Raw genomic sequence first — 24,771 nt, forward strand, 5'->3', positions numbered from 1 at the left:
ATTGTGTACAAGTAATTACCACCAACCTCGCCAAAGCAGGTGCTTCTGCCCTGGACATCAATCAACAATCTGTTTACAATGCAGCCAGGTGATACGCAGACAGGGAGACCGAATCTGATAAAGAGAGCTGGGAAATGTAATCCTGCTTCTCTCAATGTAAACACTCACAAGACTCTACGTCAAGAGTCAAGCCTCCTATGCACGTGAGCCAAAGGACATTCAAATATTCAAGTGTATTGCTGTGGACCCTTTTCACATTGTGCTCCAGTAGCAAATTGAAAAATCCACAGTAGCGTTTCTATTACTTTCCAACAGAGAAATAAAATATCAAGAGATTGATTACGGTGGTCAGAAGAGAGAAATATGTCAAATTTCCCATCACTACCTTAGCTGTATTAGAAAAACCCAGTTTTCTGTCATTTAATGACAAGGTAATATAACACAAGTGTTTTTTAAACAAAGGAAATACAGTAAATACAGCATCACAAACTTTTCTAGATTTGCAATGTTAATAAGCTGGGCCTAAAAATAAAAGAAGAAAAAAAAAAACAGGCAGAACCAGTTTTCTTTGCTTTTTACCGTTAAACCATAGAGATTTTTATGGAAACTGCAGGGAAACTTCTCTTTTGAAATGCTTCTATTTTGTTGACACCTGATTTATGAACCATTCTCATTACAAACTTGGGAAGATTTTTGGCATGTTGCATTTTCAAATGCATGTTATAAATGATTCAGGGCCCTATCTAAGTGCAAGGTCTAAAGCGCACGGCGCAGGTGCACTTAGGGCATGTCCGAATCCACTTTTGCTAGTTTAACGACGGGAAAAACAGTCGGCGCGCCCGGTGCATGGTCTAAAAGGGCAGTCCCTATTCTCTTAATGAGTAATGGGTGTGTTTTGGGCATAACGTGCAATAAACCAATCAGAGTCTCATCTCCCATTCCCTTTAAGAGCCAGTTGCGCTCGCGCCATGGCGAATTTGCTATTTACACGGCAGAATTTGCAAGCGCAAAGACAGAACGCATCTCCAGAGAGGAAACGGATCTGCTCGTGCGTGAGCAAATAGGTAGCCTAATTCTGATACATGCAATGACTGTCCATTATGACATGTAGGCATTTTTATATTTATGTAGCCTACACAATAATAATCTTTTACACTGTAATCCTTTCATTTGTAATATTTGGCATGTTTGTGTGCTGCTGCGCGTCCCTGTGTGTGTAATAAGCAGAGTGTACGCGCGTTGTAACAAAAAAACTACTGCGCCATTGACTTTAGACCAGGTTTTAGTTAGTCAAAGGCGCAATCTATTTCAGTTGCCTCAAAATAGCAACACACCAACAATGCGTCTGAACACACCTCGTTTTCAGACCAGCACGCCCATGAGCACACAAATGGGCACAAATGCATTTGCTATTTAAACAGCGTGGCGCAGGACATGAAAATGATAACTGTGCCGGGCTGAAACTAGCAAAAAACACTTGCGTTGCACCTGGCGCCGCGTTGCGCCTGGTGTATGATAGCGCCCCCAAACTTACAGTGCTTACGGAAATGTAGCTTGTGTGGAGCAGCATTTAATGCAAACCACTCCGAGACATTGAAAACCGTTACCATGAGCAGCTCACATTGAAACACGCAGCTCATCAGATTACATATTTTCATAAGTCTTTGTGATATGATAGTTGTGCTAAACTATATTGCATTTTCAGGCATTGTTAGAATTACTTTAACAGGCAATTAACAGTGTTTGATGCTGATTTTTACATGCAATTGGTGCTTATCAAGTGTTAATTTTAGGCCCTGTTAATTACTGTGGAAATGCATAAGTCTGTGAAAAAGGTCCATTGTTCAAACAAAAATCTTTTTTTAATTTCTGCACTTAATTTTCTGCAACTTTTGTTCTACTGACATGAATGATGCCTCAAATCAAGCAGCTTTTTGAGGTGTGCAATTACTTTTATAAGCAATCGAAACATTTTTATCTGACAGATGATAAAAAGGCGAAAATCCCATAGACATGCGTTACAGATTTTTACCCACTACGCCACAGTAAGCTCTCAGGCCGAGGTGATTTATGATGATTGAAGACCCGTGTGCAGAGAGAGATGAAATTATTACTGGCTCACAAGAATGAGTCATTTAAAGGCTAAAATATACTCTACACAAGTACTTGAACTCAGAGACTTGAGTACAAGGGACACTATTGCAGATATTACTGTTTTCTTTTTCAGGTCCACCACTGTCATGTTTTGCTGTGCAATTTAGTTCAGATTAATTAAACTTTTAGCATGTTTATAGCTCTCAGGCCGAGGTGATTTATGATGATTGGTGTGCCGATCTTTATGAACAGAGATGTGTCGGGCTGATTATTGATTTCTCCTCAGTAAGATAATGGATGTCCAGCTTAGCTGCTGTTTTACGTCTTAAATACAGCCAGGATTGATAGCGACTGTCTCTCGACTTCCAGCGAATGGAGAACTCTTACTACCAACTGCAAAAATTAACATATACTCACGTTTTCTCCCTCTAGCCATAGTGAAGATATAGTAAAGTCTTACTATTCTTCATTATGCTCGTGCTACACTGCAGACTCACCTTAAAGTCCTCAATCATGTCCTGTTCTGGGCATCCTGGGCTTTCTGAAGGTCCCAGTGTACGCAAGGCTCGCTGTAAACTGCTGATGGACCACAATCCACACAGTTTACAGGGGCTTCCTTATGTCTCTGACCCCCTTCCCAAATCCGCACTGTTTTCACATGGTGGAAGGTTGACTTATGATCCAGATTGACATGAATCTGGATCATAGTCAACAGACTCCATATGGACTCTTTTTGATTAAAATCTAAGGCAACTTCACATATGAACATATTGCAAAGGATCTTTAAAAAAGCACTCCTAGGCATTTACTACAGATTTGTAAATCATAATTATAATACGATTTTGGTCAGAAAAAAAAACATATAACAACAAAATGGCAAGAATTTGAAGCTTTTTACAAAGTTAAACAAGTCTCTTTTGAAAGTAATAAGACTCAAGGGTCGTTCAATGCAATGAGATTGAGCTATCACTTTGCACGAAAAGGTTTTCTTCTGTGTTGCATCAGACAACTGTATTTATTTAGCACAGCTGTGGTCGGATCCAAAGGCCAAAGTTGTGCTGGAGGTAGAATGTGCACCACTGTAAAAATAGCAGAAGACCCGTGTGCAGAGAGAGATGAAATTATTACTGGCTCACAAGAATGAGTCATTTAAAGGCTAAAATATACTCTACACAAGTACTTGAACTCAGAGACTTGAGTACAAGGGACACTATTGCAGATATTACTGTTTTCTTTTTCAGGTCCACCACTGTCATGTTTTGCTGTGCAATTTAGTTCAGATTAATTAAACTTTTAGCATGTTTATAGCCAGCTACCTGAATAATAACACATCTATTTTGATTGCGCAGCTATTTAGCACAGTAACTCTCTTGAGTACCGGAGAACATCATGTATGCACAGCAGGACCATGCACACTTGTATAGAGTATGTTTCTGGCCTGAAGCAGCAATGTAAGCTACATAATGTGAATTAACACACACTGAGAACAGAAGAGCCAAAAGTCTTCTAGGGAAGATTGTACATGCTGCTTCTTAAATAAGAAATCTTTTTCTCCTGTTCATCTTTCTCTCTTCTTCTCTCTCTAGCTCTCTCTCTCTCTACTCTGACCTAATTTTGACCAAAATCTAACATCACATCAAAGAACCAATAAAAACTTCACCTTCCTAGGAAGATACTGCACGTTTGAAAATTGTAATTCTAAACATAAAACTTGCATAGGAATAATTTTTACCACTAGTTCAACACAATAAAGAGCAAAACACATGCATTAGGTGTGTGATTTATGCTTTATCTGTGTATTTTATTATCTCATTATGCTGATGCAGAGAATGATTGGAAAAGTAGTTTTAACTTACATTGTATTTAAGCTACACGTTGATCCCAGTGTTATTTTAGAATTATATATTTATTTTCATAATTTAGAATTAGGTTTTATTTTTATATTTACTGTTTTCGTTTTCATTTTATTTAAAGTTTTAGTATTTTTGTCTTTTTTATATATGTCTGTAGTTTTTACTATTTTTGAGTTTATTGAATTATTTTTATTGCTTTAAACAAAATGCTAAATAGGTAAAATAAGCTAAGTTTATATTTTATTTTACTTCAGGTAATGTTTATTTTATTTCAAGAATTGACTTTATTTATAGTTTTAGTTAAAGATAATAATCCTGGATCTTTAAATAGATGCTTTTACAGCTCACATGTGTTTGGAACAGATCTCATATGAGTGTGTTTGTGTTTATGTGTGCTGTCAGTGTTTTAAAGAGTCATTCTTCTGAGTAATCCACTCGTGGAGCGAGGTTAATGCTCAGGTCTCATGCACTCACAGTCTTTCGATTATGTTTCTATTGTTATTGCACACGTTCAAACCCATCCCATAATGCATTTCAGGAATACTTCTGAAATACACGTTGACAACATTTTTAGTTCTCTCGGTGTGCTTCCATCATCCACAGATTGCATGATGTATGTCACATCACGCAAACAAACAGCACCACCATACTAAAACACCTAATGAGCTAATGATTTTTGTCAAAACGCAATGTATATGAACTTTTTGTGTTAATTTATGTGTTATCAACAGAAGGCCAAATCTAGGTAAGTGACATTGAAAAGATGGAGATAATGAACTGCAAAAACTTTAACATATTGCTGTCAGAAAAAAAAACCTTTTAGCTTTAGTCTTTTTAGACCTGGATTTGCTTTTGTTTGCAGAAAATTTCTTGTCAGTGGATGCATTGAGGATGTATTGACAGTAATTGAAGTGGCTGTATTATGTCTTGATAGATCCATCTCTAAGAGCACGGCTTTGTCTCAGCTCGCAGAATAGCAGAGCTTATGTACAGTGACGTTTATAGCTGGCATAGCCTGCAGGTCTTTTTACTTGCCATATTGAATCAATAACTCAGTTTGCTTTAGATTTATTGAATTATTTAGTGAAAGATGTTGCTCTTTTCTTTCAGTGTTTAGAGAGACGAGAAAGGTCATATGCCAGCCGAGTGTTAGTCAGTGTGTATGTGTTGTTTAGGCAGAAAAATATATCTTTTCCTCAGGCCGCCCTCGTTTTGAGTGTGTGAGAGAGCGTTTGTGATTGCGTGTGTTGTGTTTGCAGGGGCTCTGCAGATCGAGAACAGCGAGGAATCGGACCAGGGCAAGTATGAGTGTGTGGCGGTGAACAGCGCAGGAACACGTTACTCCGCTCCTGCCAACCTCTATGTCAGAGGTAAGCTCTGCAACCAAATCCAAATCCCCATCCCGTTTCACCTCGATCTGCTTTCCGTACAGGCTTTACCACAGCCAGAACAGGACCTGTCACTCAAAAGCTCACATTTCTCTTTAATCACCCTTTTGTCTTAACACAATTCTGCAGCGGAGAACTACTCCATTGTTTTCCAATTTTGAATAATCACAAAATGTTTTCCACACAGCTTTTCACTAAATGGATATTTAATTGGTGGTTATTTAATTTTGTTTTATTTTTTATAAATAGTAATGCATAGTGAACACTATTTGCCTAAACATATATTTACTTCTTTGTATCATATTTACCACACACTTCTACCACAGTAGAACATAACTTGCTAAAATTGTATACTTTACTATACTATATAAAGTTAAGGTTACACTTTATTTTGGAAATGGTGAAAGTGTTGTCAGGGCATCAAGGAAAGGACCGTGTTTAGACTTGCAGGCTAGAATGGAGAATCCCGTTGTGGAAATTCCCTCATTAATGTCGGGATCTATTACAGCAGATATAGAGACCACTGAAGCCTTGTTTAAAAGAAAAGCCTTTTATTTAACAGCCACTTTTTCCTGGCAAGTGCTTAAAGGACACTTCAAATTCAGACCTTCAAATATGGTGATGCGTTGTTCTTTGATAGTGTGTTTTGAATATTGCATTTGTGTATGTTTGAAAGCAGAGGAAATGAGAAGTAGACACAAATCTGTGTCCATAAATTCTCCTGGTCTTCTTCCTCAAGCCCTCGACCAATCAGAGAGAAACTCATATAAATGATGCATCGTGCAGATCATATCATATTGATTCTCTCCAGAGATCTCTCCTTTGATCCTTACGCAGACCATGCACGCTCTCAGGACATGCCATTTGATGAATGACATTTAATATATACAGGTGCATCTCAACAAATTTTAATATCGTGAAAAAGTTCATTTTTTTGTAACTTATTTCAAAAAGTGAAACTTTCATATATTCGAGATTCTTTACATGTAAAGTAAAATATTTCAAAAGTTTTTTTTTTGTTTTAATTTTGATGATTAGAGCTTACAGCTCATGAAAGTCAAAAATCCAGTATCTCAAAATATTAGAATATTTACATTTGAGTGTCATTAAATGACCATCCCTACAGTATAAATTCCGTGTATCTCTTGTTCTTTGAAACCACAATGATGGGGAAGACTGCTGACTTGGCAATGGTTCAGAAGACAATCATTGACACCCTCCACAAAGAGGGTAAGTCACAGAAGGTCATAACTGAAAGGGCTGGTTGGTCACAGAGTGCTGTATCAAAGCATATTAAATGCAAAGTTGACTGGAAGGAAGAAATTGGGTAGGAAAAGGTGCACAAGCAGCAGGGATGACTGCAAGCTTAAGAATACTGTCAAGCAAAGCCAATTCAAACACTTGGGAGAGCTTCACAAGGAGTGGACTGAAGCTGGAGTCAGCGTATCAAGAGTCACCACGCTCAGACATCTTCAGGAAAAGGGCTACCAAGCCACTTCTGAAACAGAAACAACGTCAGAAGCATCTTACCTGGGCTAAGGAGAAAAAGATCTGGACTGTTGCTCAGTGGTCCAAAGTCGTCTTTTCAGATAAAAGTAAATTTTGCATTTCATTTGGAAATCTATATAGTTTTCATTAATTTTTTGTTTTAATTTTTAATTGAGTTATTTTTATTACTTTAAACAAAAATGATCAATGTTGCCTTGGCAACTAACTAAATAAAAAAAATTTAAGTTGAAATTAAATTAAAAGTTTATATTTTATTTTACTTCAGGTAATGTTTATTTTATTTCAAGAATTGACTTTATTTATAGTTTTAGTTAAAGATAATAATCCTGGATCTTTAAATAGATGCTTTTACAGCTCACATGTGTTTGGAACAGATCTCATATGAGTGTGTTTGTGTTTATGTGTGCTGTCAGTGTTTTAAAGAGTCATTCTTCTGAGTAATCCACTCGTGGAGCGAGGTTAATGCTCAGGTCTCATGCACTCACAGTCTTTCGATTATGTTTCTATTGTTATTGCACACGTTCAAACCCATCCCATAATGCATTTCAGGAATACTTCTGAAATACACGTTGACAACATTTTTAGTTCTCTCGGTGTGCTTCCATCATCCACAGATTGCATGATGTATGTCACATCACGCAAACAAACAGCACTGCCATACTAAATTTACATGTAGTCATCCAAAGCGACTTACAAATGAGGACAATGGAAGCAATCAAAATCAACGAAAGAGCAATGATATCCAAGTGTTATGACAAGTCTCAGTTAGCCTAAAGCAGTACACTTATAGACTCATCTGAAGAATATCAAGAACTTTCAAATAACCATATAGCAGTAGTTCTTGATAAGGGGTTCTGGTTGGGTTAACATGACCCAGGTTTCTGGCAGTCATTTCTAGGTCACTCCGATCTCTGTGCTGATCATATCGTCAGGTCTTCATGTCTTAATGCATAATTTACTTTATGTGGCCTCGGGCGAGATATCTGCAGCGCTGTTGTTCTGCAGTCTCTCATTGGCACCTGCAGAGCACAAATGAGACACTTCAACACGAATAATCCCTGTAGTCTTAGTTCTGACTTCCCTGGTCTATTGGCTTCATTTAGTTTTTTTGTTTTTCTAGATGCAACCTTATATCAGTGAGGGCCTATAGGACTATAGTATGTTGCCGTTTCTAACAAAGCCAGCTGACCTGGCAGTTTTACTCTTCTTTGGCATATTTTTCTTTGACCCTGAGTTCACATTTCTCTTTTGGCTTGTTCAGTATTCGTATAAGACTTTTGTTTGAGTTGGTTGAATCTGTAAAGCACGGCTTTGATGCTGATTAGAGACTGATTCTCCAATAATCCACCTCAGACCAGAAGATTTACAGCGAGTTGACACTGCAGAAGACGGTTCAAATGTAGTGTCCATCCCTGACAGCAGAAACATTGTCAGGATCAGGAGTTTGCTTGTTGTGGAATCCCTCTCTGATCACAGCTTGTTTCGGAGAGTTATCCAACCGTATTTTTTCTGTTGATTAGAAGAAGCTGAAATTGGATTCTTTGCACTGTTTTGTACATTGATGCATTTGTTTGGATTGTTTTTTAATTTATTGGTGTTTTAGTCTGTAGGTCACACATAATCTGTAAAGCACGGCTTTGATGCTGATTAGAGACTGATTCTCCAATAATCCACCTCAGACCAGAAGATTTACAGCGAGTTGACACTGCAGAAGACGGTTCAAATGTAGTGTCCATCCCTGACAGCAGAAACATTGTCAGGATCAGGAGTTTGCTTGTTGTGGAATCCCTCTCTGATCACAGCTTGTTTCGGAGAGTTATCCAACCGTATTTTTTCTGTTGATTAGAAGAAGCTGAAATTGGATTCTTTGCACTGTTTTGTACATACTTTGATGCATTTGTTTGATTGTTTTTTTAATTTATTGGTGTTTTAGTCTGTAGGTCACACATGCATGCTCTGTTGACTATCGCCTATGTGTGCTTTTTTGCTTCATGCTTGCACGGCCATTGATGTGCTTGGGATTGTTTGTGTGTGTCCGTGTGCATGTGTGTATGAAATCGCTTTTGCATTAAATAAACCTTGCTACCTGCAATCACCTCCCCTTCAAAACCTCCTCTCTCTCTCTCCTTGCGCTCTCTTTCTCTCTTCAGATTGCATATGTGCATGCATGCTTATGTGTTTCTCTGCCTGTCTAACTGCAAGCTTCCATTGCTCTGTTAACACTCCCAGCAATATTCTCATGAGATCAGTGACTAAAATCAGCTCAGCCCATTCTCTAATCTCACCACGGCCGCTGGCATCGCTCACATCGCTCACGCCGGTCTGTTTTACTACCCAGCAGAGACTTCTCAAACTTTCTTAACAACCTCTAACTGAGTGAAACTTTTGCCATCATGTCGTGACCATCCCTCATGTCCATGGGTAACATCATCCTCTCTATGTACAGTGACTAACGTGGATTAATGTGACGTCCCTCTTACACTCTTACACCTGCAGGCATTCCTGCCCGACTAACCAATTTAACTCAATCCCAAAAGTCCAAACTCTGAGCTTATCTCTCAGAGATGATGATCAGTCCGGCAGCCTCTGGCCACGGACAGTACAGATCACACACCATAAGCACAGTTTGCTCAGTGTTTATCTGACTTGAATGAATGAATTTTGCAATAAATATTGATTTACTGTACCTGAACCTCAGCAATATGTTCAAATTACAAAAACCGAGTTAAAAGTTATGTGGTTAAAAAATAACGTGGCCTAACCAAATGCTGTTTTTGCCTTAACTAGCTACTATTGTTTGTCATTTACTTTTTTTTTGCATTGCATAAAGAAGCTCTACCCACAGTGGGATCTCATTGGTTGAAAGTCTCATTCTACACATTTGATTGGCTATTTTTTTCTTGCTGCACACATTATTTAACTTTCACCGTGGACAGATTTGTCACATCACACAAATTTGCAGTATTTTCTTACGCAGTAAATGTTTGTAATGACATGGCCAACCAGCCACAATTGACACAAACAGTTAAACTTTATGGTTATACTTTATTTGGTAACACTTTAAGGTGTCCTTGTTACACGTTACATGTACTTACTATTGTAATAACAATAGATTATGCATAACTACATACAAGAAGCCCTAACCCAAACTCTAATCCTAACCGTAACCATATGGTAAGTACATGTAGTTAATTAATATTACGCAGTACTTAAAGGTATAATTAAACTGTAACAAGGTCACCTTAAAATAAAGTGAAGCCCTTTTATTTGCTTTGTTCTTGTTACATTGTAATTATACATTTAAGTACTGAGTAATACTAATGAGCTTCTTGTACTTACTATATGGTTAGGGTTAGGATGAAGGTTTGGTTTAGGGTTAGTTGCATGTAATTATGCATAATTTATTTTTATTACTACAGTAAGTATATGTAACATCTGTAACATGGACACTGTAAAATAAAGTGTTACCAACCTTACCTACTGTAATAATTCAGAAAGTGGCAACTGTACCCAAATAAAGCATGTATACTGGGATAGAGAGAGATTACTTATTATTGTTGGAGTTTGGGTGATAGTTAGCGTTGTACTTTCCAGAAACTGCATTCAAGTCAAATAAATACTGAGCTTTTGTAATCCCTCAGCCACATACTTTCCTCATTTATCCGCAATCATTTCCTGTGTGAGGAAATGAGCAGGTAATGACAAGGAAATGAACAGGTAATGTTCGGATTTGGAATTGAGTTGGAGTCTGTCAGAAGTGAGACTTGTTTATGTGTGAAATATAGGCAGATGTCTGGCCGCAGAGCTCCCTGTTAAAACTCAGCTGCCATCTGAAAACAATTCCACTTTATATAAGCAGAGACATTATAAAAGATCGGTTTATTAGCAGGCTCTCCGTGGATGCTCTCAGAAGGCTGTTTACCCATGAAGTCTACAGAAAATGCTTCTCGTTATGGGTAGCTCTGCAGATACACAGTGTGTCCGCTGTGTATTCAGTGGACAGGATGGTATGGCTTTGGCTTCACACCAAATAAATGTGTGTGAGGAGAGTCACAATCTCCTGTTGACAAATTATGCCATTCTTGATCTATAAATTAGATGCATTTCTTTGCTAAAAACTTGTCATGCCATCATTTAAATAAGGCATATACAAAGTTTTTTTTTTTTTTTTATTACCAGAATTTCCAAAATAGACATCATCTATATACATAAAAAAAGATTTTGGTGAAATGTATTTAAATGTGCTGAAGTATGTTAAACAGATCTGACAGTCTTATTGAGGGCTGAAAGCATAATCAAATGATCTGTATTTTAATTAACAAGCATGCAAGAGGTAGTGAATGTTTAAAACTTTATAAATGACAGGCATTTGAATTCTGAGGAAATTCAGTGAAATCCGAGCTTTCAGAGTCTGAATGTCCCTGTTTATATCTATGAAATTATAAAGGAAATGTGCATTGCACTGCTAAGCTATCAGTCACAGTGATGAGAAAATCTAAAGTTCAAATCTGAGGTGTGACATTCACCTGTCCACTGTCTCTTTGAGGTCCCGAACATCTGTCAGCCCAAGATAGTGTGACAGAGACCTGAAGTGTAGAAAAAAGCACTGCACACCTCAGTGCTACTAGACTAAAGCTTAAGAAATTATTTTATGACCACCTTGATTGACGACCCTCTTCTTCTGCATTTTTAGTATGTATTTGTAATTCAAACTGAGTTCATTTAGTAATGGTGAATAGCTTTCGAGCGATTTGGCAGAAATTGCATTTAATGAGACAATAAGGAGACTCGACTTTAGAGACAAAAAAGGCCTTGAGATGTATTTACTGCCAAAACAGACTCTTGTATGGTAAATGTTTACTATACTAAGGCTCTCAGCTCTGTTCCCCTGATTTAGCTTGTCATTTGTCTGTTCAGATTAATCATAAAGATATAGAGAGAGCTAATTCATATTTCATATCTCTTATATTTACAGTACAGTCACTCAAATACAGCCCTAGAGGTCATTGGTGTATAGCCAGAGCCATTCCTAAAGCATATTCTCTTCCTTACTGTATCTGTATTCTGCTTATAACATCATCTGCACTCCTCCAACAGTCCGGCGAGTTCCGCCACGTTTCTCAATCCCGCCTACCAATCACGAGGTGATGCCAGGTGGCAGCGTGAACCTCACCTGCGTGGCGGTGGGTGCTCCCATGCCCTATGTGAAGTGGATGAAGGGGGAACAGGAACTTACCAAAGAGGAGGAGATGCCTATTGGCCGAAATGTGCTGGAGCTCACCAACATACAGCAGTCGGCTAACTACACCTGTGTGGCTATATCCTCTCTGGGCATGATCGACACCACGGCTCAGATCACCGTCAAAGGTAAGAGACACCTGAGATATAAATCACACAGGATCTACTTAAGGCTTGCACTTATATGAAAAGTATTCAATAGTCATGCTTAAATATAATTAAAGATACACTAACGCTAGATTCACACGGGGCATCGCTGTCAACGGTTGACGGAGGGCGTGTCTGAAGCTTGGCGCTGATGCAATCGTCATAGTGACAACAGCCAATTACATTGGACTGCAATTGGCTAGAGCCTGAGCTAGGCTTTTTGCATAAGGCGATCTGATTGGCTGATGCCTCCGTTGGAGCTTGAAAAGTTGAGAAATGTTCAACTTCTGCCACGAGCAAAGCCAGTGACGCGACACCGACAGACCCACAATTCAGTTCGGCAGTGCATGACGTCACCCATTCAAAGTAAATGAGAAGCGATAACGTCAGCGCCCCATGTGAATGTTCCGTAATACTCAAAGGTTTGGGGTCATGATATGTTTTTGAAAGAGGTCTTTATGCTCATCAATGCTACATTTATTTGATCTAAAATATATAAAAAATAATAATATTGTGAAATAGTAATACAATTTTAAATAACTGTTTTCCATTTTAAAGGGGTCCAATTATGCTCTTTTCCAAAGTCTTGATTTTGTTTTGGGGGTGTACTAGAAAAGGCTCTCATACTAGGTTGTTCGAAAAACACAAAGTTGGCTAATGGTCACATGACATGCGGGTAAACACATAAAATATTTAAACTTAAAAAAAAATTTTTTTTTGAAATTTTTATGATTTAATAATTATTAGCTTTTCATTAAACTCACAGTTTCTTCACGAACCCCAGTTTGGGAAACCTTGAAGTAATGTTTAAAGCACTTTGTGTTGTTAATAACAATGAATGGAATATATTCTCTTACTCTTTGTATTTTATGCCAATATGGTACAAGATTATCCTCTTTAAATCAATGCGATAAACGAGCTAGTTCAAAAGCAATCTAAAAGTAATAAAAAGTAGTCAGATTATTTTACGTAAAATGTGTAATGTAATGGATTACGTTACTGACTATACAATTTTTGTCATGTAACTTGGAATCAGTAACAGACTTTGTAAATATCTACCCAGCACTGATTACTGTACTGTATCAGTTTATAAATGTGCGCTGCTCTGAGCTTCATTAGTCAGTGAACCGGCAAGCGTTTACTGGTGTATCTAGGGAAGTGTTTAAAATAAAGAGTCAAAGAGAATTTCAGCTCAATTCTAGCAAATAGAGTCGAGTTACAACATTAGCATTAATTAAAGAGTGTACCAGCATTACAGCGGGTTTTTCTCACTGCCGTTTTCCGTCATGCATTATCATGTTAGCTGAGGTTAATATCATGTGTTTTGGGATTTCTCGGCCTATAGCAGCTGTGGCTCTTTAAGCCTCCTAAAGCAGCGCACGCCACAGGCTTCACTGGATTTTTCTATCCTTTTCCACACCGCTGCTGCTTATTCAAGCTGATCTGTTTGGATTCTGACAGCTGTCCAATCTCATATAGCACAAAAGTTGTTTAGAGTCGATTTCAGAAGCTATTTGATGACAATGCAGGCATTTTTCTTCCCGCCTGTGGAAATAGGGTGAGCTGATTGAACTGATACAGACGCAGAATAATCATAATAGCAGTGTTTAACACAGCACATTTTGCTGCTTTGATGTCAAATGCCCTGAGAAATGTCACGGATCTATTTGCGTTTGTTTGGCATATGTTAGCATGTCAGAACATGTGGTTTAGTTACACATACACTGAGAAATACATTGCAAACAACTTTTTTCATGTTGAGGATCTTAAAATAACCAGGCCATGTGGCAAAATACCCCAAAATATGTCTGCGTGGTTTGTTTTTGTCTGTTATCTAACATCTAAACCAGTGTTATTTTAGTGTTATTGCCAAGGCAACATTTCTAAATTCTCTTGTCTTCTTTAGTAAAGTATGTTTAAGTAATTCATCTAATATTCAGATTTTACTTCTGTTACTGAAATAAATGTTTTTAATAGTTTTAGTTAACACACCGACTTGAACATATATCGTTATATTCTATAAAGCCTGTCTATTTATAGTTTTAATATCAGTTTAGTGTCTTTGCTGTCTATGAGCTGTTGATCTGTGAAGCTATTATGAAATAGTTTTTGACCAAAACAAAAATCAATCAACCGCTCATTTAGCTCATTAAGCAGTATTGCATTATATAGTGACTGACTGTTATTAAAGTGTGTTCTTTATTGTGTAATGATCTTGCATTAATACAGCTCTGTTTGCACTGGGATGTTGACCACTGTAATTGTTCAAACTGAGAAATATTTACATTTTTAGGAAATTCATTTGAAGTCCTTGAAATAAATTGACTGCACACTGCGTTTTAAATACGAATGTCATTGAAAATTAATCGGGGGGCAAATACTACTGCTGAATAGACCAAATTATGCGTCTCTGTTGTGTTTTAGATATAATTGAGTCTAATTGGCTGTTAAAATGAAGTGCACTGAGCTGTACTGCTGTCAATACACACTAATTAATGAAGGAAAACACATCACACTGTTCTTTTTGGGTCACTTTAGATTTTCATGCTCATGCAGACTTGCCAATATTATTGTAATTTTTCACAATCCTAATTGTCAGGAAACTAAATACATTTGTTTCTTTTGCATTCTCAGCTCTGCCCCGTCCTCCGACCTCTCTGATCGTCACGGAAACCACCGCCACCAGTGTAACTCTAACATGGGATTCTGGTAACCCCGAACCCGTATCTTACTATGTGATTCAGTACCGGGCCAAAGTCTCAGACAGCGGCTTCCAGGAAGTGGACGGAGTGGCCTCCACCCGCTACAGCATCGGTGGCTTGAGCCCGTACTCTGAGTACGAATTCCGCATCATGGCGGTCAATAACATCGGCCGCGGGCCGCCCAGCGGGACGGTGGAGACCCGCACCAGTGAACAGGCGCCCTCGTCTCCTCCCCTGCGCGTTCAGGCCCGGATGCTGAGCGCCACGACCATGCTGGTGCAGTGGGAACCTCCAGAGGAGCCCAACGGACAGATACGAGGATATCGAGTGTACTACACACCCGACATGCACTTCCCTCTCAGCACATGGCAGAAACACAACACAGAGGACAGCAGCCTGACCACTATCTCCGGCCTGGTACCTGACATCACGTACGGCCTCCGCGTGCTGGCGTTCACCTCCGTGGGAGACGGACCGCCCTCGGACATACTGCAGGTTAAAACACAGCAAGGAGGTAAGATGTGTGCCCATGTAATTTATTGTTCAATAAAAGCACGATATCAATATCAGTGCTATTTTAGTATTAGTTTTAATTTCAGGTTTTTTTTTATTTTTAATTAGCTTTCATTTTTTCATTTTTGTATTTTATTATTTAATTTTTATGTAATTACATTTTTAGTACTTTTTTTAAATATGCGCTTTTGTCATTTTTATTAGTTCTTGTTCTTTTTAAATAATACTGTTTAGGTTTAATTGAGCAATGTCAACTATGTTGTTGTTATTGATCGTTTTGTATGGAATAATAATAATTATTATTATTATTATTATTATTAAAAGTGTTTATTGATTTAATTCATTCTTAAAAAAAATTATATGCTGATTGAGCATCAGTATCAGTGTTATTTTAGTATTATTTATATACTATTATTGATTTGATCATTTGATTTTATTATTTTATTATTATTTCATTTTTAATTTAATAATATGTAATAATAACATTTTTAATTCCTCATTAATTTTTTTTTATAATTTTTATTAGTGTTTGTTCTTTTTAAATATTACTGTTTAGATTTAATTTATTTTTATTTCATTTTTATTTTCCAGTTTCGAGTTAATCATTTTAGTGCTTCAACTTCAACTTATTTCAGTTAGTTACCAAGGCAACAGTTCTCATTTTATTTATTTATTTTTAATTAATATTTTATTTCAGCTTTGTTCAAGTTAACAAAAATTGTTATAGTTTTAGTTAAAAAAATGTTTAATATGTGCTGAGAAAAGAAAAGATAATTCTGAGACATTACAAAAATAAGATTGAAAGACAATGAAAAAGATCGCTTCAAAAGTCAATAGAATGTGTGATTTAAGTGTATAGTAAGACAAACTCTGTTTCTGACTGCAGTGCCGGCACAGCCCACTGGTTTTGAAGCAGAGGCAGAGCTTGACACCCGGATCATGCTATCATGGCTGTGGCCCGTTCAGGATCAGATCACCAAATATGAGCTCACATACTGGGAGGCTGACTCTGACAACAAGGTAACAGCTAAGATCACTGAATCTCAACTATATATATCAACTATATAAATATCTATTTATTTTTATTAAAAAAACTTACGTTTATTAACGTTGTTGTGCTTTTATCGTTTTATATTTATATCGTTTTATATATGTTTTATATTTATTTCAGTTTTAGTTTTGATCATTTTAGTACTTCAACTTAAAACTTTAGTTGCCAGGGCAAAATTTCAAATTTTCTTTCAAGTGTTTTTTAAACATGTTTTTAAACATATACTTTTTTAAGTACATGTTTTATTTTTTTTTCCAGTTTTATTTCTGTTACTAAGTTTTATTTAACAATGACAACATTGCATATTACAGAGCAGTTTATTACATACTGCATACAATTTGACATATATTTTACAAAGTATGTACTGTACTATGCAGTATGCACTTGTACACTAACTGTATTAGTATACTAGTAATGCATTCTGAACAGCCTATGTGTGTCTCACTCTGTCTTTGTCATTTATCTGTCACAGCACCATATCATCTTTAACCCAGCTGGTTCGTATGCTGTTGAAGGCCTGAAGCCAGACACAATCTACAAGTTTACTCTAGCCGCGCGTTCTGAGATGGGACTCGGGGTGTACACACAGCCCATAGAGGCCCGGACGGCCCAGTCCAGTAAGTGCCAGCTGTTCACTAACTCAAACTATGACCATTTCTTAGCAGCTCAATACTGGCATAGTCACTCGCCTGAAAATTGTTAATAAGGTATGTTTTCAGCTTTCCATTTGTGTTTTGTTAACCATGCGGCACCATATCACTCACTTAAAACAATTGAAACATTTAGTGCAAGAGTTTACAAATAAAATGCAAAGATTTGACCATCAAAAGCACAAAAATGTCATTTTGAAATATTTGCTACATTGGTACACAGAATGCATGATTATTTTTGGCTCAAGACACATTAATTAACAAACATTACAAGTGGCATCAGTGGAAAAAAATTAAATGCCATAAAAGTGTAGATTAAAATATCTCTATATAATGTTATCTATCTCACCTTATCGCCATACAAAGGACCCTGTGTTTTCCAGAGCAGAGCAGCACTGGCGTCTGATTTATGCACAGCACGTCAGCTGCATCACACCAGCTTTTTGAGCATCAAAAGCCCAGGAGGTTCTGGTTTGTGGTTCAGAGTCTGTGTAGAGCTGCAGTGACCGTGGAGTGCGCCACGCACTGATTGTGTGTATTCTCGGTGGCGTCAGAATGACGCAGTCAGTACGGCTTAATCTCTGTCCTCATCTTCCTCCGGCTCCAGAGATATGGACCAAAGCTGAGATATTTATGACAGCTCCTCCGAGAGATCTCCTGCTATGTCAGCTTTGAGAGGTTTGATCTAAGCCGTTCCTAAGCTGTTCTTGGTTCCCATAGAAACACTGGCTTTTTCTTTACGTCTCCGAGTCCGTCTTTTTTGTCCTAGCGTCTCTGAGTCACTGTCCTCAAAGACCTGAGACACCAAAATCCCTCTGTCTTTCTGTCTCTGTAATTCTGTGCCAGATCCTACATAAGCAGCTACCTTATAAGGGAGCATGTTAACCCAACTTTAATGGTAGTGACTCAGTAGGCTTCTGAACACAAAAGGAAAATCTTGAATGTTCATAGTGAAGTTAAATCACATTTATTTACATAGCACTTCACACTGATTCAAAGCAGCTTCACATTAACACAACAGTTTGAATGTTGTAAGTGTCATCATTTATGAAACAAATTCAATTTCAGCTATAAAGCAGCTCTACAGAAGATGATATTGTCATTATTCAGCTTCATTCATTTCAAATTTTGTACTTATCCGAGAGTGCAGTTAAATCTAATATTTCTGAGTATTAATCATCTTTAAACCATGTTTGTCATGTTTCAAAAGGAGAAAAATGCCCCTATGACTCATATACTTGATGTTTTTGCTTAAAAAGCAGCAAAAGAGCAGCGTGAACACTTTAAAGTTGGCACGAAACAGAATTGTGATCATTTCTTCCATATTGTGACTTATTAAAAAAAAGTGGGGCGGGACTATTGTCCATCAGGAATTGTCGTTTACTAATGGCTGCTTAAAAAAAAATATGTGCATAGATAAATGAATAAATAATGCAATATCCCAATAAAATAAAAATAAGAATTGTCCATTTTGATTTCAGTTACTTAAAAAACTTATTAAAAAAAAGTGGGGCGGGACTATTGTCCATCAGGAATTGTCGTTTGCTAATGGCTGCTTAAAAAAAAATATGTGCATAGATAAATGAATAAATAATGCAATATCCCAATAAAAAAAAATAAGAATTGTCCATTTTGATTTCAGTTACTTAAAAACATCTCCTTGTTTCAAGGACATGAAAAACAGCATTTTTAAAGGGAATAAATCATCCAAAAATGGATAATTTTCCCACCTCTTTATAGCTTTCTCTCACTGTTAATGTACCTTTCCTCCACTTCATTCTCTCTCATTACCATCTGCTCCATTTCTTGCTGTCTTTAATATTTTTTTCTTGTTTTTGTTTTTTCTCCTCAGTGGCCAGTTTCTCTCTATATTTTGTTTCTTCACTTTTCTCTTTTCTTCTTTTATTTCATTCACACTTTCCTCTGCTGCAGGTGACAAATACTCTTGCTCTCTTTCTTTTTCCTCACACTTCATTCTCTCTCATAACCGTGTGCTCATTTTCTCATTTGCCTGTATTTATTCTTTTTCTCACTATTTTTTCTTCTTCTCAACTCCCACTTGAATTTCAGATGTGTGTACAGTGTCTCTCGTCTCTGTGTCTCCCTGTTTAATCTTGTTTTCTCGCCCATTTCTCCCACCTTTTCCCACACTTTGTCTTTTCTCTCTTAATTTCCTCTCCTGGTTTGCTCACTCCACAGGTGTCGACCATCATATTCTCCACTCACAAATATGTTTCTTGTGCTTCTGTGTGGAGTCTTATTTTACATATTTTTTTCCTCGGAAGCCATTTTCCGCCTGCTCTGCTGAACAAAACACAGGAGTGATATGGTCACATTTTCATACTGCTGCTGCACACATACGGTACACCATCATTGTTATCATTCATAAAAGCCAATATGTCATGTCTGCTGCTTCTTCTGTCAGAATCCAGTATTCCAGAGAGCCGTGTAATAATCCTACTGTATATTGTTTTAGTTTGCCGTGTTCTCAGGATGGGATAGACAGGAGCAACGGGATTTTCTGTGATTTTAAAAAATAAATCGATAGAGCATCTCAGACACTAGACAGGCCATCAATCACATCAATTACATGTCTAGCCAAAGACAGTGTGTCAGACAAAATGCATCTGTTAACTCTGTCATACTTACACAGATACAGAGTAGAAGTGAGCCATCAATCTCTGCTTTCACCACAAAACACAATATTTAGACTACAGTATGTGCAGACTTTTTAAAAAAATTATGCAGTATTCACTCTTATAAACAAAGGTTCCAAAAATTTTTTTAAATCTTGACGACGAAGCAGAAACTTTCCAGCCCCGTCCGCCCCCCCACAGGAAGTGCACCTGATCAGTCTCAGCTCCACCAGCATCAAGGTGAGTTGGGCGGCTCCTCCCGCTGCCAGTCGCCACGGCAACATCGTCAGGTACTCTCTGGCCTATCAGGCGGTGTCAGGCGAGGACCAGCAACGTCACGAGGTCAAGGACATCCCCGCCGATGTGTCCAGCTACATGCTGGAGGGGCTGGAGAAGTGGACGGAGTACGTGGTGTGGGTCAAAGCGCACACAGACGTGGGGCCCGGCCCGGAGAGCAGCAGCACCCGCGTCAGAACCAAAGAGGATGGTAATGCTCGGCTCACGGGTGCTCTGGATCTGCTCTCCGCACCTTCTAACTCACCAGCACTAACTCCTCGCTTCGGGTTTCCTGAGAGAACGGCATGAATCCACGCCTCCCTGTGTGATTCTCTCTCTTTCTTCTGTTACGCTGGAGTTTATGCCTGCTGTTCCTCACTCTTCTGTTATTAATGTGCAGCTCTGGTGCAGCAGACACAGGAAGCAAGAGAGCAGGAGCTGGTCTCTCTGTCTCTATAGTGGAGTGAAAGTTCAGGACAGTGCTGGTGTTTTGTTCTGTGAGTCAGTATTTGCTGTGCGATGAAAAGAGAATGAGTGGGCGAGCGGAGAGTTTCGGTGGGGTTCACGCAGCACATTGAGACGCTCCCACACACCAACATGGACCTTTATTTAGAGAAGGTTCTTATAGATGTAACTAAAACAAGTATTACTATTACTGTTACCCATAGTTAATATCAAATGGGTGGAAAAATTCCACAGACTTACACAACTGTTCAAAAGGCTGCATTTATTTGATCAAAATACAGTAAAAATATTAATATTTTTTTTAATTATTACAATTTAAAATAACTCTTTTCTATGTGAATATACTGTAAAATGTAATTTAATGCTGTGATGCAAAGCTGAATTTTCAGCATCATTACTCCAGTCTTCAGTGTCACATGATCTTCAGAAATCATTCTAATACGCTGATTTGCTGCTCAAGAAACATTTCTGATTTTCAGCAATGTTGAAAACAGTCATGCTGCATATATTGTTTTTCAGTATCCTTTGTGTGAATAGAAAGTTCAATTTTTATTTGAAATATAATTTTTTTGTTATTGAATTAAATGCATCCTTGCTGAGTAAAACTATATTTAAAATAATTAAACCATAGTGACCCCAAAATTTTTAATGGTAGTGTACATTGAAGGACAAACCAGACTCTATTTATATATTTAGAATAGAATATCACAAGATTAGATTTGGGTCAGTGAGTATCCACTAAGCAACTTCCCTGAACACTCTGACAGCCGCTTAGCCCATGACATCCTAGCATCTTAGCAGTGAGTTTTGCATGAGCAAACAGCGCTCACATGAAATGTAAAAATGTAGTTGCATCATACTCTGAGTGTATGTGTATGAGTGTGAGTCTGTCCATATGTGGGGGGCTTGTTTAATGCTGCACGTTTCTGTCTCCACTGGGCTCAGTGGTTTGATTGACAGGTGAAAGCCGGAAGTGCTTGTCCCTTGTCTGTTAATCCTGTCAATCAAACGGCACACTCTCTTTCTTATATCCCATCTCCCCTCTTCTCTCTTTGTATTTCTTCTGTCTCCACTGGGCTCAGTGGTTTGATTGACAGGTGAAAGCCGGAAGTGCATGTCCCTTGTCTGTTAATCCTGTCAATCAAACGGCACACTCTCTTTCTTATATCCCATCTCCCCTCTTCTCTCTTTGTATTTCTCTTTTTCCTGGAGGCAAGTTTTTTTTTTGTTTTTTTTTTAGTGGTCGCTACCAGTGCTGCTTGCAGTGGCAGTTTCTCTCTCCCTTAAGAAAGTGCTCTTTTCCATTTAATTTTAACCCATCACATGCAGCCCTGGTAAAATCAGCCCTTTTGATTCATGACAGGATAAACACTCATTGATTCCTTTCATCTTTCCCAGAACACATGTGACATTAATGTTGTGTGCTTTAAATTTGCATTAATAAAGTGGCACAGCATAATTAAAAAATAAAATAAAATAAAAAAATAGTGGTGGTAATTAATATCACAATTAACCAGTCTAATATTCAGAACATAAATGTTTTTATTCAGCAAGGATGCATTAAATTGATCAAATATGACAGTAAATACATTTCATTTTTAAATACATTTTTATTCTTTTGAACTATTCACCAAAAAATCCTGAAAATGTATGAGTTTCCACAGAAATATGAAGCAGCACATCTATTTTCAACATTGATAGTAATCAGTATATTGAAATGATTTCTGAAGGATCATGTGACACTGAAGACTGGAGTGATGATGCTGAAAATTCAGCTTTGACAACAGCAATAAATTATATTCACAAAGAAAATAGTTACTTTACATTGTAATAATATTTCACAATATTACTGTATTTACTGTATGTGTAGATCAAATATACAGTATGCAGCCTTGGTGAGCAGAAGAGACTTCTCTCAAAAACATCAAAAAATCTTACCATCCCCAAACTGTTGAACGGTGTAGTTGTTGTGGGTGATTGCTCTGGTGCTGATATACACTGCTGGAGTGTTCTGGGTGGTTGTTTCTGTCCTATTCTGGTCTCTAGGTATGGCTTGAATCTTTCCTGCAATGTAAGTCTGTGAAATATTTTATCGTCTGCAGAGCAAAAATTGTAAGACTGATTGCTTAAAATAGTAATAGTATATTTGATGTAAGCCTATATTAAATCAAGCATGAGTAATAGTAATAGTGATGCTAAGCTTAGCAAGGAATACAACTCTGAACGAAAGATTGATGCAGGCCTGGGGCCTGTTTTAAAGTTGATGCACTAAACTTGGAAGCTGCTGTACTTTATACGCGTTGTTCAGTTTCATTTCAGCTTCTTTTGGAGGGTTATTAATCAGGCCAAAATGAGATAAATCAAGCTATTGAGTTTTCTCTTGCATATTCTGGCGAGAATAATGCACTGCGGTGGCTGATAAGGCTTTAACGGCGCTGACTGAAAGTGAAAAAGCGAGGCTGCAAGTGCAGCCATTGATAAATTAGCTGTGCTTTTTATCTGTAAACTTTTCCATCGGTTCTTCTTACCTTTTCCGCCCATTCAGAGAAGCTCGCTGACATCCATATTCATCAAGCAGAACTGCTGCGACGAGATCGTTCGTTAGCGAATCCCAGACAGAACAGAGCGGTTTTTACATTTCTCAACCTCTTAACTTGTGTATTCTCATAAATCAAAGTGCACACTTTGGTTTGAGGCGTTCTGAGCTTGATAGTTTATTCACCGCAGTTATGAATGTCTTTTACACAGGAAAGCAAAGTTGGGCTGCCGGGTTTGAGCAAGGTCACGGCACACAGGATCTGAATGCAAGCTGTATTTCTTATTAGAAACTCTCACAGAAACGTACTGCCTTATAAAAGCGGCCCATGCGTTGTGCTGCATATTAGCAGCTTGTGATTAGATGTAGTCTGTGATGCATGAAGCAGGTCTCGGTAGACCACGTCCTGGTTTTCACACTTCCTGCATGAGGCCGGGCTGAGAACCCTTATGGGCCCTACGCTGATCTCAGGTGATCTCTGATCTTTATCATATTACGGATCCTGCCAGCACATGTGTAATTTCGCTGCGATATTGCCTTCATGCCTGGAACTCTGGGTAATGTGCTTTAAGAGCTGGAGTGGCATGAAGTGGCTGTGAGCAGCGAGCGTAGTGTGAACCTGTCCCCTCCGGTTGGTACAGTTTCCATGGAGACGTGGGGTGAGAGCGAGAAAACTAGCAAGTGAAAGTTGAGTGAGCGTGAGACGGTGGAGTCAGACGTCAGGAAGGAGCCGGAAGATTTGAGAAGCAAAGTCTGTGCTTTCATCCCTCAAAGGAATGTTATGCGTTCAATACGAGTTAAGCTCTATTGACAGCACTTGTGACATAACATCGATTACCACAGAAAATACATTTGACTTCTTAAATGTTTTGTTTTGTTTTGAGATTATGATTAATGCACTCTTAAGAAAAAGTACAGAGCTGTCACAGCAGCGCAACAAGGTACAAGAGCTAAAATGTACATCTTTGTACTTTATTTTCCCCTAAATAGAACATATGAGTACCTTAATGGTACATATTAGCACTTTAAAAGTACATAGTTTTTTTTATTTCTTTAATTTTAGTTACCTTTTTTTTTGTGAAAGTGTGTAACACTTAGAAAGTTAGTACACAGTACTTGGACATACATTTTAGAACTGCATAATTATTTAAAAAAATAGTCTACACAAGTGGTTCTCAACCAGGGGGCCACAAAATGGCTTAAAATAACAAGGTTTAAAATAAGCTAAAACAGTTAAAGATATAAGCTGCAATTATATTTTTTTATTTTAATTTCTTCCCTTAACAGCTGCCTTTTTTAAGATTGCATGAGGGAATTTTAAAAGTGTGATCTGGTAAAGTCATGGAAATTGAAAATATGGGGGGAAAACATTGATCTTAAGTAATTTAAAAAATATTCAAATAATTTGAATTGGATTGAAATTGGGGTGTAATATGGATGGAAATTGCTATTTGTCAGTAAAAAATGATAATAACTAGAAAAGTCGTGTTTATTCATTGGTAAAAAAGTGTAAACAATGAAGAAAATTCAGTTGTTGTGATTATGAAATGTAATTATGTTGCTTATTTAGGATAATTATATTAATAATAAAGTTAATTATTTTGATATATTTCCGCCCTGTAAATGTATGAAAATGATCAGCCTTTAACTATTATCTTTGACTATGGGGTTGCTTGAAGTCAAAACGTTTGAGAATCACAGATCTTCATAATC

General features: G+C 37.7%; 1 protein-coding gene across 1 annotated transcript in view; it reads left to right on the top strand.

Annotated features, from left to right (window-relative positions):
- The window catches only part of ptprfa (protein tyrosine phosphatase receptor type Fa), a 223,512-nt gene that overhangs the window by 132,007 nt on the left and 66,734 nt on the right, over positions 1-24,771 (top strand). Inside the window, exons 7-12 of the mRNA XM_016268145.1 lie at positions 5,207-5,317; positions 11,942-12,211; positions 14,864-15,445; positions 16,331-16,464; positions 16,968-17,112; positions 19,963-20,268. Of these exons, the coding sequence (XP_016123631.1) occupies positions 5,207-5,317; positions 11,942-12,211; positions 14,864-15,445; positions 16,331-16,464; positions 16,968-17,112; positions 19,963-20,268 (1,548 nt within the window). The remainder of the gene's footprint in view (positions 1-5,206; positions 5,318-11,941; positions 12,212-14,863; positions 15,446-16,330; positions 16,465-16,967; positions 17,113-19,962; positions 20,269-24,771) is intronic.

Source organism: Sinocyclocheilus grahami, unplaced genomic scaffold, assembly GCF_001515645.1.
Source record: "Sinocyclocheilus grahami isolate Dianchi unplaced genomic scaffold, SAMN03320097.WGS_v1.1 scaffold43.1, whole genome shotgun sequence".
In the NCBI taxonomy this organism is placed as follows: domain Eukaryota; kingdom Metazoa; phylum Chordata; class Actinopteri; order Cypriniformes; family Cyprinidae; genus Sinocyclocheilus; species Sinocyclocheilus grahami.